Source organism: Colobus angolensis, unplaced genomic scaffold (assembly GCF_000951035.1).
Source record: "Colobus angolensis palliatus isolate OR3802 unplaced genomic scaffold, Cang.pa_1.0 Scaffold244, whole genome shotgun sequence".
Lineage (NCBI taxonomy): Eukaryota > Metazoa > Chordata > Mammalia > Primates > Cercopithecidae > Colobus > Colobus angolensis.
The window spans coordinates 4,794,470-4,807,665 of NW_012115644.1; the positions used below are offsets into that span (position 1 = coordinate 4,794,470).

At 39.2% G+C, this 13,196-nt stretch overlaps 1 protein-coding gene across 1 annotated transcript in view; it reads left to right on the forward strand.

Annotated features, from left to right (window-relative positions):
• The first annotated feature begins 5,968 nt into the window (after positions 1 to 5,968).
• The window catches only part of ENPEP (glutamyl aminopeptidase (aminopeptidase A)), an 81,910-nt gene continuing 74,682 nt past the window's right edge, over positions 5,969 to 13,196 (forward strand). Inside the window, exon 1 of the mRNA XM_011945769.1 lies at positions 5,969 to 6,954. Coding sequence (XP_011801159.1) covers positions 6,311 to 6,954 — 644 coding nt within the window. The 5' untranslated portion in view covers positions 5,969 to 6,310. The remainder of the gene's footprint in view (positions 6,955 to 13,196) is intronic.

Below are 13,196 nucleotides of genomic sequence, written 5' to 3' on the forward strand. Positions count from 1 at the left end.
AAAATTGAAGACAACTTTATTTGGTTAAAGTTAATGTGGCAATAAAGAAATTTTCAAACCAAACAGCTAGCACTAATAAATACAAATTGCAAAATTATAGGCCTTTCCTCTGAAATAAATAATTAATATTACCTAAGGTAAAGAATGGGTCTATTAGAATTTTTGTGGAGAACATAATCCAAAATAATCATTGCTAGTGTAATTCACTTGGACTCTTTATGGAGTAAAAGAACATTGGATTAAATAGTTTCCCTATACCAACATTATTTTTGCAGACTTCTGCAGATAGAAGAGAAGAAAATACTGCCTAGAAGTCTGATACCACAAAGGCTGAAAGGAAATGTTGAGTAAATTAAACATTTCAGGAAGTTTTAAAACTCTTCAGAATATAGAACTATTATTTAGTGCACTCAAAAAATATATATATAAAGATAATTTCAAAATTCTTAGAACAACAGAAATTTAGACTATATTATCACTATAATTTTTCTCCTGCTGTTTTTATATCCAACCACTTTCTCCCACTGCATTATTGCACATTAGGGAACTCAATACAAAAGAAGTTAAAACTTATAGGAATCATGAATCATTTAGTTTTATTTTGTTTGCTTTTCTAAATATTTTCAAAATCTCTACATGCTGAGAGCAAGGCAGGGCTTTACATATATGCCTTAAAGAATATTAAGAATATTCACTATTATTTCTTATAATGCTCACATTTTAAGGTTTATCCTAGCATTCCTTACCTAATAAATATTTGTTGAAAAGTAAATATTTATTTTGTCTACAAATATTTGTTGAGTTATTGAATGAATTAATAAACAAATAAATAGTGGCTGAGAAACAGTTTTCTAGGCAGGGCGGGGTGGGGGATGTGCGGGCGAGGAGCAAATATGAAGTGAACAGATTCTCTCTAGAGTTATCGAAATGGCTAACAGGAGCATAATTCTTGCTTGTGAACTGACATCTCCTGGCATTCAGGGATTAGCAGTGAGAGATATTATGAGCATCAGTCTGAGTATCCCAGAAAACTGCAGAGAATTCTCAAATCAGCCTGGAAACAACGAGGAATAGAGAAGATAGAAACTTATTGTTTCACTGATTTTTATTTTTATTTTTTTGAGACAGAGTCTTGCTCTGTCGCCTAGGCTGGAGCACAGTGACGAGATCTCAGCTCACTGCAACCTCATCCTCCGGGTTCAAGCGATTCTCCTGCCTCAGCCTCTTGAGTAGCTGGGATTACAGGTGCCTGCCACCACGACTGGCTAATGTTTGTACTTTTAGTTGAGATGGGGTTTCGCCATGTTGGCCAGGCTGGTCTTGAACTCCCGGCCTCAAATGATCCACCTGCCTTGGCCTCCCAAAGTGCTGGGATTACAGGTGTGAACCATCTCGCCAGGCCTGATTTTTTTTTTAATTAAATTATATTTGGATGTGTTTTGGAAGTTTATTTTCCTTTTCATCTATTTCGAAAGTCCTCCTTCTTTTTCCTCTCCCTTTCCTTTGCCTCTTGTCTCTTTCTTCTTCTCCTTTTCCTCATCTTTCCACCATCTCCCTTTATTGCGCCAGTCATTGGACAAATTCATCATTTTCCCACCAATACAAATTAGATGTGGCATGCTGAACATTTTCTGTCTTAAAACTACTCCTGACATCTGCATCAGTTTTCAGCTCTTGGGAAAAGTTAATCTAGTTCACTTAGTCTGAAAACCAATTGAACCTTTTAAAACAGTTGTTGAGGCCAAGTAAAAGATGACAAATAAGGCACAGGCATTGGAAATACAGCATCACAAAGAACGTTGCCAATATGGATTTAGACCTCATGGTTAGCCAAGTCAGTTGCAATGACTCTCTCCTTTTACAACTCTCACTAAATCTTTAAAGTTTGGAAATGCCTGAATTGACCAAGGCTGTTTATAGAATTTATGTGCTTAATAATAGTGGCCCTGTGGCAAGATGGAAAGAAACCGGTTCATGCCCTCCTTGTTCCCTATATATACAGCCTCATTTGCAGATCCTATTTCTTCCATTGTGAATCTAGCTTGCCCCTCACATTTTTTTTTTTTCTTTTTGAGATAGAGTCTCACTCTGTTGCCCAGGCTGGAGTGCAATGGCAGGATCTTGGCTCACTGCAACCTCCGCCTCCCAGGTTCAAGCGGAATTCTCCCACCTCAGCCTCCCGAGTAGCTGGGATTACAGGCACCCACCATCATGCGTGGCTAGGTTTTGTATTTCTGTAGAGATGGGGTTTCACCATGTTGGCCAGGCTAGTCTTGAACTCCTGACTTCAGGTGATCAGCCCTGAACCATAGAGTTCAGCTCAGATCACTGATTAGAGTAAAGGGCCAGCCAAATAATCACACTGTAGTGTTAACTGCTGACTACTTTTCCTAAGATGCTCATGGTGCCCAGGTGAGCCAGCAGCACATGTTATGGTCTGGATATGGCTTGTTTGTTCCAATGGAAACTCGTGTTGAAATCGGATCTCCAGTGGCCGTGTTGGGAGGTGGGGTCTAATGGGAGGTGTTTAGATGGTGACGACTCTGCCCTCATGGGTGGCTTGGTGCCCTTCTGTATTCTACAGCAGTAAATGAATTCTTGCTCTGGCAAGACTGAATTAGTTCTTGTGGGAATGAATTAGCTCCCGTGAGAGTGGGCTGTCACAGAGCCAGGATGCACCTTGGGTTTTGCCACTTTACACATGTCTGCTTCCCCTTTGACCTTCCCTAATGTTGTGATGGTGTGAAAGCCCTCACCAGAAGCCAAGCAGGTACTGGTGCCATGCTTCTTGTGCTTCCTAGCTTACAGAAATGTGAGCTAAGTAATCCTCTTTTCTCTATAAATTACCCAGCCTCAGGTGTATGTTACAGCAACAAAAAACAGACTAAGACAGCACTGTGTATACAGAGAAGGCCCAGTAGCTCTGTGGGATGTGTAATTCCTGGTACCTAACAGAAAAGCTTTAAATGGAAGCTCTAAGTGAAAAAGAGAGGTGCATACTTGGCCTTTGATGTTACAGTGAGTCTCTTGCATCAGTCTACCGGCTACGGGAAGGAATTTGCCAAGAATTTCCTCACCTACTCAAGATCAGATGTGATTTCCAGGTCCTCACCCCAGGAAATGTCTTTCCAGTCTTTTCTGGAATTTGAACAGAGTTTCTCTCAACATTCCTGGCACGGTGTGTCTATTAACCCTTCCCATTCTGGATTATTGTTTTTCCTTCCTCTCCTTGTTCATTTATTTGTTCATTTGTTTATTCACTAAGCAATCAATAAACATTTATTGAGTGTTAAATAGGGAACAGATATCTATTGAATGTTAAATAAGGAGCAGATACTGGAATTTTAGTACTCGAAGTAGATGATGATAATGTATGTGTCAAAAGGGATGGAGATTGTCATATAGAACTTACAGTAAACTATTGTTCTTGCAATCCACTGGCTTGGACCTAATAAGTGGAAATTGACCAGCAGTAGCCTTTTGAAATTATTTCTACACAATGTGGATTCATTCAGTGTTAAGATTACCCAATATCAACTATTTAATCTAGGAGAGTGCCTGTGATGGTGCACTGCTGGCTCTTCTACCTCCACTCATCTGGCTGTATTCGGTAACCCTAATACGCTGACCCTCACAAGATGTGGTGCCCTTCATTGAATGCAGTCAGCTCACACAAGTTGGTATAAGATAATGTGGCTAGAACTGGGCTGTGGACTCAAAACTTACACACACACACACATACACCCCATATGTGGTCTTAGGGTACTTTATTTCTTCTGGCAAAAAAAAATGCATTTAAATAGTATATTTCTTATGGTAGAATTTCAGGCAGAGTAGAGAGCTATTTCATAGCAGGTGGCCATTCTTAATCTTCCTTAAGTGTAGCCAACGCAAAGGTCTATTATCTTGTCTGTACATAAGACCCGGTGATAAGATTGTTGTCTTTCTAAATAAGGTCAAGTTTAAGAGATTTCATATATGTTTGCCACATCTGAGATTTAAAAAAATACTTCCAGTTTAACATAATTTTATGTACATTCTTCCAAATACTTTTTGCTTTTCCTTTCACTATATTGAGGTAAATGTGAGCCACATTTTTGCCTTTCATTCCTAAGAAACATATCAAAATATTTGACCCATCAAACTTTTATTGAAATGTCAGATGATCTTTTCAATAAAAAGGGGTTTCAAGGGCTAAAATTCAGGAAGTTAATGTGCCAAACTTAAACATACTATGATCTCAAGAAGTTTGGGATTGCTTCAGAATGTAAAATTAATCAATACAAGATGGGTCCACAATTTAGAAAAGCATATCCCTTTTTCCTTTGGTTCTTTTTCTGTTACTACTATTTTGTGAGAAAAACAACAGAAATATTACAGAGTAAAAAGGACCTGTTTGCTTTTAAAGTTTTGTTTGTTTGTTTGTTGAGTTTGTAATTTAGAACAGTTTGAAACAACGTTTCTCAGAGTGTGCTCTATGGAACATAAGGCCCTCAAAAGGTACCTCACCAGAAAAAGCTCTCTTGTCAACTAAATGGGGAAAGTACTCCACTGCGTTTCCTCTCTGGGAGGCTCATAATGTGTGTCACCATCTGGAGGCTCTGCAAGAATAGAGAGTAGTAAAAGAAGATTTTTCACTTTAACCCAGCATTGTTTGCTTGGCAAGTAGATCTGTTAATATCCATGGATTGCATTTGGGGAAATACCAAATTTTTCATGGTTACTTAACCCTTGAATATGTATCCTTTAATGAATATTTAATGATTGCAGTAGAATGCAATCATTGATATATGGACTTTCATTTTTAAAAAAATTTTATTTATTTATTTATTTATTTATTTATTTAGATGGAGTCTCACTCTGTCACCCAGTCTGGAGTGCAGTGGCACGATCTCTGCTCACTGCAACCTCCGCCTTCCAGGTTCAAGCGATTCTCCTGCCTCAGCCTCCTGAGTACCTGGTACTACAGATGTGTAGCATCACGCCCGGCTAATTTTTGTATTTTTAGTAGAGACAGGGTTTCACCACATTGGCCAGGCTGGTCTCAAACTCCCGACCTCAGGTGATCCACCTGCCTCAGCCTCCCAAAGTGCTGAGATTACAGGCGTGAGCCACCACACCTGGCCAGATATATGGACTTTAGACTCAGACAACCTGGGTTCAGACCCCAGTTCTGCTATTTGCCAGGTGTGTGACCTTGAGCAATAACACCCTCTCTAAATGTCAGTCCATAGCTAAGCTGTCAGTAAATATGAAGTTCATTGCAATTTTTCTTTCTGATCTTGTCATTCAGAAACAAAATGATAGATTTGCATGGATGATGGATTTACCAACAGGTTAATTTTCACATCTGGAATCTACTTTAAACGTGCCCTACCTCATCAAAGTCTAAGGAAGTCAATCTCACTTGGAGGCACACTGCGGAGACAAGCAGGGCTTCTTCCTTGTCCCTCTGTCCTTTCAGACTTCTCCCCCTCTTGCTCTCTCTCTCTTCTTCTTAAGCTTTCCAGCTCCACTACTGCTTTGGCTTATTTCTTTGGGATCCCCCTCTCGCATTCATCCAGCACCAGCTGAACTGATTTAGCGTTACCTGGCTATGCTTTCCTAATCTAATTCCACAAATATTTACTGAGTACCTAGGTGGTCCTTGAATCACCCTGAGCACCCAATTCCAGGATATGACTTCTCCAAAGGACAGATTTTGAATGTTTACATAATATGAGGGGGAAAAAATAAAAGAAAACATTTAGTTTCTTTGGCAAGCTATCTGATAAAATAGCTGAAATTCAAGAAGCCCTTTAGTTAGGAAGGAGAGATTGTGAACACAACAGGAAGAAGCCCCAGGCTGAGTGGCAAAGGTTGAGATTTTCTATCGTAAGCACACCTCTCCCAAACGCTTCCTCCCTGAAAGCTGCTGACGGAGCTTTGGCAAGGGCTTATCCTCCCGTTGGCTGATAAGCGAAGCCCTGTTTTATATTTAACTCGCTGCAGTGCAGGAGGGGTAGGGGTGGAGATGCGTCGTTTATAAGGGGAGCTCTGACAGTCTTCTCTCCAGCCCTCTTCCTCCCACTTGGCTCCTCTTACGGAGTCCTCATTCCACCCTCCTTGTTTCCGCATTCATCCTGAGTGGCTGGTGGGAACGTGAAAAGGGAGAGGAAAAGGCGCAAGAAGCCAGAGAGAGAGGTGTGGGAAAAGCGAAAACAGGCTGCCAAATCAGGGGATTCCTTCCAATTTAAAAAGGAAGTCTGCTGACGTTAGTTAGTTAAATTTAACATCTTTTTATGTGTAACACTTGACTTCGGAAGCAAAAATGAACTTTGCGGAGAGAGAGGGCTCTAAGAGATACTGCATTCAAACGAAACACGTGGCCATTCTCTGTGCGGTGGTGGTGGGTGTAGGATTAATAGTGGGACTTGCTGTGGGCTTGACCAGATCGTGTGACTCCAGCGGGGATGGTGGGCCGGGCACTGCGCCGGCTCCTTCCCACCTGCCTTCTTCCACGGCCAGCCCCTCAGGTCCTCCTGCCCAGGACCAGGACATCTGCCCGGTCAGTGAGGATGAGAGCGGACAGTGGAAAAACTTTCGACTGCCGGACTTCGTCAACCCGGTCCACTACGACCTGCACGTGAAGCCCCTGTTGGAGGAGGACACCTACACGGGCACCGTGAGCATCTCCATCAATCTGAGCGCGCCCACCCGGTACCTGTGGCTGCACCTCCGGGAGACCAGGATCACCCGGCTCCCCGAGCTGAAGAGGCCCTCGGGGGACCAGGTGCAAGTCCGGAGATGTTTCGAGTACAAAAAGCAGGAGTACGTGGTGGTCGAGGCGGAGGAAGAGCTTACCCCCAGCAGTGGAGATAGCCTCTATCTCCTGACCATGGAGTTCGCCGGCTGGCTGAACGGCTCCCTCGTGGGGTTTTACAGAACCACCTACACGGAGAACGGACAAGTCAAGTAAATATTAATTTTTGTTTTACCTCCCTTAAGCTCACATATCTGCTTTCCGTTTCTTTTCCTTTCCTTTTCACTCTCCACTTTTAATTATTATGTTGGTCTGATCTTGATCGGCTCTTGGTTTCAATTCTGGCTGTCCATCTGGGAAGCCAAAATTGTTGCCCTGTTGTGTTTCCAAACCCTGTCATAAAACTTGAAAGTAGTGGACGAGCTTTGTGGAGTCAAAAGTCAGTGTAAGTCTTTTATTCCATCAGGAGAAATAATAATATACTGCACCCTATCTTGAAGATTTCCGTACATTATCTCAGGTGTAAAAACTGCCTTTGGTAAATTTCACTAGTGATATTCCCAGGCTATGTAGGAATATATATATAGCAATGTATGTGAACTTTTAAAGTGGTATTACACTAAATTTACGTGAAACATCAGTAAATTTCAGTTATTATTTTGTCCATTTTTTTTTTTTTTTGTCTAATGTCTCTTTTTTGGAGAAGAGAGACATTGAAAAATCACATGTGATCCACAGAATTGTCTTTGTGTCTTCATCTGGAAAGGAAGAAATGACTGTTTTTTTTTTGTCTCCTATGGCCAGAACCATGCTTTGTACATAGGCTTTCAGGAAATACCCACTGAGTCCACATATCAGTGGCATAGATAAATTTTGGGGCTTATTGCTCATCATGCAATATGCAAACGTAATGCTAAGTATTTTACAACATAAAAGATATATTAAATAGTTAAATACATACAAATATTTGTATACAAATATCTATCTAGGTAGATAGATATTTATTCTACTTACCCACCTATTTAGCCTTTGTATCTATCGGTGGCTACTACCAGAGCTATATTAAAGGCATAAACTCTCTCATTGAACTCCAAAAATCTTCCTTCACACTGTGGATGTAGCCCTTGCATCAGGGAGGAAGGCTACACTACACCTTGTGTTGTCTCCGGACTGCTTTGCTGGCTTAGATTCTGAAGAGGTAAATGATTAGGAAAAATTTGTGTCACAGTTTAGAGATGTGAGTCTTGGGCCAGTCCACCCACAAATATTCCTTTTTCCTGTTGTTTTAAGCATCTTACAGAGCAAGCAAAATTTTTGGTCAAAATTCTTTCTGTAGTTTGTCAGACAGACTCATGGACTAAAACAAAACATTTAAATATTCCTATATTCCTGTGTGGTAAACTGATAAATTGAGTAGAAGTGATGGTTTGAAGAAAATATCTGGAGGGGTCAATGCCTATATAGATCCTGTATCTTAATATTGCTAGCAATAAAACACTCTTACCATTTACATTTTTTTATGTTCATAAAAATTACATCATTGAAAGCATAAAAATTATCAAAAAGGATAATCAAAAGAATCTGTAAGTAATTTCACTGCCCAGTGGTAATCCTTGCTAGCATATTAATGTATATTCTAACGTTTTTCTAGGCAATCAAACATTTAATTGCATTATATCTATCTATATGCCTTTTTTACTTAATGTCTTGGGAAGTTCCCCTTGTTCTTACATGTTTTCAAGAATCTGTTTTTTGTTTTTTATTGAGACATGGTCTTGCTATGTTGCCCAGGCTGGTCTTGAACTCCTGGGCTCCAGCAATCCTCCTGCATCTACTTCTCAAAGTGCTGGGATTATAGGCACGAGCCACTGCACACAGTTAAGAATCTGATTTTAAAGATGTGAAATATTCCATTGCTTGAATTCATCGTAATTTTTTAAAACAAATTCTATTGTTGAGCATTTGAGTTGTTTCTACTATTTTATTATTATAAACAAATCACCAAAGAACATAGTTCTAAATACCTCTTTGTATGTGCATCTGTTTATTTCCTTAGGATATAGTCCTAAAAATAGAATTGCTGGGTCAAAGTGTACAAATATACCAAGATATTGTAATAGTTACTTTGTTTATTGATAACATAAATAATATACATTTATTGAAGAAAACTCAGAAAACAGAGAATAATTATAAGAAAAAATAAATTCATCCATAAATTCTTTACCCAAGTATAGCCATTGTTAACATTTAGGCAGAGACTCTTTTAGTACTTTTCTGGACATAGATAGCTGTGGCATAATTATTATACATAGTATTGTGTAACATGCTTTTTCAATATAGCATCAGTGCTTTAATACGGTCATTTGGTGTTCTTCCACAAACGATTTGATGGATACATTGTAGGCCATTGTATGAATACAATGTAGTTGATTCACTTTTCCGTTAAATGTGGGTATTTAAATTGCTCCTATTTTTTCACCTATAAGGATCTAGAGGAAGGCACATACTTATATTGACTATCCTTGTAAGTAACTATTTATGAATATTTTCTAATATTTCTTTAAGAAAATTCCTAGAAGATGGGCCAATACTACCTGTGTATAAACACGTGTATGTCTGGGTATGTATGTGTACATGCATATACATATATAACATATATATGCATGAATATGTGTATGCATGTGTGTGTGTCTCCAAACTGACTTCCAAAAAATATGTCCCAAACTCCATTTCCACCTACAATGTATGAAAGCGCCTATTTCTCTGAGCCTTATTAATAATACAATGATTTTTTAAAAGTGTTTGCCAATGGTCGAAGGAAGGGCAATATTCTGAAGAATATCCGCCTTAAAGAGATTCTAAAAATTCATTAAAGTGAAAGCGAGTCAAGATTTTTTAAATATTATTGCTAAAACTTTAAAACTGCTTCTTAGATCATAAAGACAAGAGAAATTTTATCTGAGTAAAACCATCAAAATATTTATAAAATAAATGAAATAAAATTTTACACATATTAGGAAGGCCAAAAATGGGAACTACGTAGTTTCCATTAATGTTTGTATTATGTACTTTATAAGTCTAAAAAAGCATTATATACACAAATACTCTCACTCTTTGAGTTAATTTACAGTACCAGTTAATTTTGCCATAAAATGTATACCAGAGAGCTGCCCTTCTGAAGCTCAGTTGACTTAACTTTGATTGGAGAATGTGAAATGACGGCGAGATCGGTGAGGAAGGCTGATGCTCAGTTCAGTTCTCTCTGAGGACTGGTGTTCCCAAGTTTGTGTGTTTCATTGGGAGCAGTTGAAGCTCTCACATTACAAAAGATGCTGCCAGTTCTGTACTGCACACACATGGTTTTGGAACAGATCTGGCGTCAGCTCAATAACCTCATTTAGGCTAAATGGAATACTTTTTGTTTTCCTTGTCTGAAATATTTCAAGCATATGAGAAAAGTGCATCATGCTTTTTTTTTTCAAGCCTGTGAGTAATATTTTGGCAATGCAGCCTCTAGGAGTTCTCATCCACAGGCTCCATATAAGGGCCGCCAGAGGGAGTCCACAGGGGGCAGAGCCTTTCTTTCATACTATAGAGTGAGTTTCATCATATGTGACATTTGTATCATTTTAAACATCATCATAGTAATACATGTGAAGTACGGAGTCAAAAATTATATTTTCTGACCTTAACGTAAAATGTAGCTCCAGGATTGAGTATTAGCAGTTAGGGATATTAATGTGACAACCACATTGCAAACTAAACAGGATTGCACTCAGCAGTCACCAAAATTACTTAATTTCTGCAAATACAATCAGGACTTTGAGCTTCACAAACTTCACAGCTACCCAAGATGCTTTCTCTCAAGATTGAGACATGGGGAAGAAAGGGGGCACAATTTAGAATTAATTCCACATTGTCTTTCAGGGAACAGAGTTTTAGTGGGGCGTGGAAGGAGAAAGTTTGAGAAACATCCAGTCACTTTTCCTTTATTGATCTACCTCTTCCTACTCTCTAGTCTATTCTTTAGGGTCTGAGGAAATTCACTTGGAAGGATTGGAACCTTTGGAATGTTCCTCTGACCACACCCTCCTTCTTCCCATTTTCTCACCGTGTTATGTAGGATTTCCAGCTGTTCCCTTCCCTAAAAGAGTTTCCCTCCACCCAAACTCCAAAGTATATATTTTCTTCCCTCCAAGATTTGGCTTTTCCTTGTAAGCATTTGAATTATGCTTACTTAGCATTTCCCAAAGTATGGACTGCAGAATTCTAGTTGCATGGGGATCTCAGTGGATATTACCAGAAAAATAGCAGGGGAGAGATTCTGTGGCTAAATCAGTTTGTGCAATAATACTAAATACACAATGATCTGTTTTGGATTTTGTTTTTTAATTATGGAACTTTTCAGAGACTTTTTTTTTTTTTTTTTTTTTTTTTTAAAGAGATGAGGTCCAGGCTGGAGTAGATCTTCTGGCTTGAACTCATGAGTTCATGAGTTCAAGTGATCCTCCCACCTCACCTTTCTGAGTAGCTGGGATTATGGTTTTCAGAGATTTTTATATGATAATGTCCTCTATGTAATTTCCCAACTATCTGTGGCTATAGATTCTTCTGTGGGGTTCTTAAGAGTAGGGATATATGTCTCTCATTTACTGTTTGGCACACAGTGAGCACTCAAATATTGTTAAATGGAATATATGGAAATATTTTTATATAAGCTCTCACATGACTAGTATCCTCTGGCAAATGCTGGGACACATTGCATTACCACAGCTCCTTTCCCATAAACGAGCCCAACTTCCACCAAGGATATCTCTACATTCCCACTTAGGTAAAAACTTTCCCTTGGTTCCTTTTCTCCCTACCCTGTGGAAAGGAAGAGTTTATATGTGTGTGTGTGTGTGTGTGTGTGTGTGTGTATTTGTACTTAGGAATGTAAATTCCATAGTTTAAAGGCAGAGAAACAGTGGAATTGACAGGAAGTACAACCAGAATTTTAAAGAGATCATTTCTAGTTTGGGCTTCCAAGGTGTTCTTTGTAGCACTAGTAGGATTTAAGCTGAATTTTGATGTTATGGTGGGAGTTCAGCAGCAGAGACCAGTGAGAAAGTAAAAGCAGGCATAAAGGAAAGGCACCAAGTCAGGAAAGCATAGTGGGGACAAGAAAATTAGTTTGTAGGGGAAGTTTATATGAAGAGGCTAGCTAGACATCACTGAGGAAAACCCATATGGAGGAAAAGGAAAAATAGCCATGATGGGCATTACGAAGGAGAAATTACCTGGTGACTTTTTGGATATGGATGGTGAAAGAAAGAGTTAACTGAACTATACACTTGGATATATAAAAGATATTGGAGCAATCCAGGAAAGAGAAGATAAGAATCAGATAGGAAAAGTGATTTCAGGATAGAGAAGAGAGGGCACAATGGAGAAAATAGTTTGGAGGTAAAGTAGTCAAGATTTGCAGATTGATTGACTACAAGACAGGGTGAGTTAAAGTTATGGGTCTAGGATACCCCAGCTAGCCTTCACCTCAGTTGATATTGGACATAGGTGGGAAATAGCCACGTTAGAAGGGAAGGTCGTAAGTTCAGTGTCAGATGTGTTGATGGCTTGTCAGACATCTAGGAAGAGATGACTAGTAAGCACTTGCATATGTAAGTCTGAAGCACAAAGTTAGAGCTTGTAATAAAGATTTAGGAGTTGAGTGGAAACATCGGTGAGATAATTATCATTAAGTGTGTGTGTGTAATGTATTCTTACGTGCATGGATGTGTACGTATACTCAAGCACATGTAGTTTTGACCTTGAAATTTTTATTGTATGTCAGTTTGTTGATTATATTCTTAGATTGGTATGCTGAGCTATTATCCCATTGTCAATAAGCATGTCAATAAGAATAGATTTTTGGTTGGGCAAGGTGGCTCATGCCTGTAATCCCAGCCCTTTCGGAGGCTAAGGTGGGCGGATCACCTGAGGTCAGGAGTTTGAGACCAGCCTGGCTAACATGGAGAAACCCCGTCTCTACTTAAAATACAAAAATTAGTGAGGGGTAGTGGCACATGCCTGTAATCCTAGCTACTCTGGAGGCTGAGGTAGGAGAATTGCTGGAACCCAGGAGGCAGAGGTTGCAGTGAGTCAAGATTGCGCCACTGCACGCTAGCCTGGGTGACAGAGTGAGACTCCATCTCAAAAACAAACAAACAAACAAAGAATATATTTTCTTTTTGGTCTTGTTTACTTGTTGCAGGAGGCTAAGTAAACTTATTTTATTTTAGAAGCAAGAAAACAAAAAGCAATTTTACTTGACCTTGAATATCTTCTATATAGAAAAAAAGCAATTGGAAAATAAAGTTAAATAACTAACTGGATAATTCAAACCACCATAAAAATACACAGAAGTCTGAACAACCTAGAGGGGGGTTGTTTTTCACCAGTCTGCTCCTGTCCATAA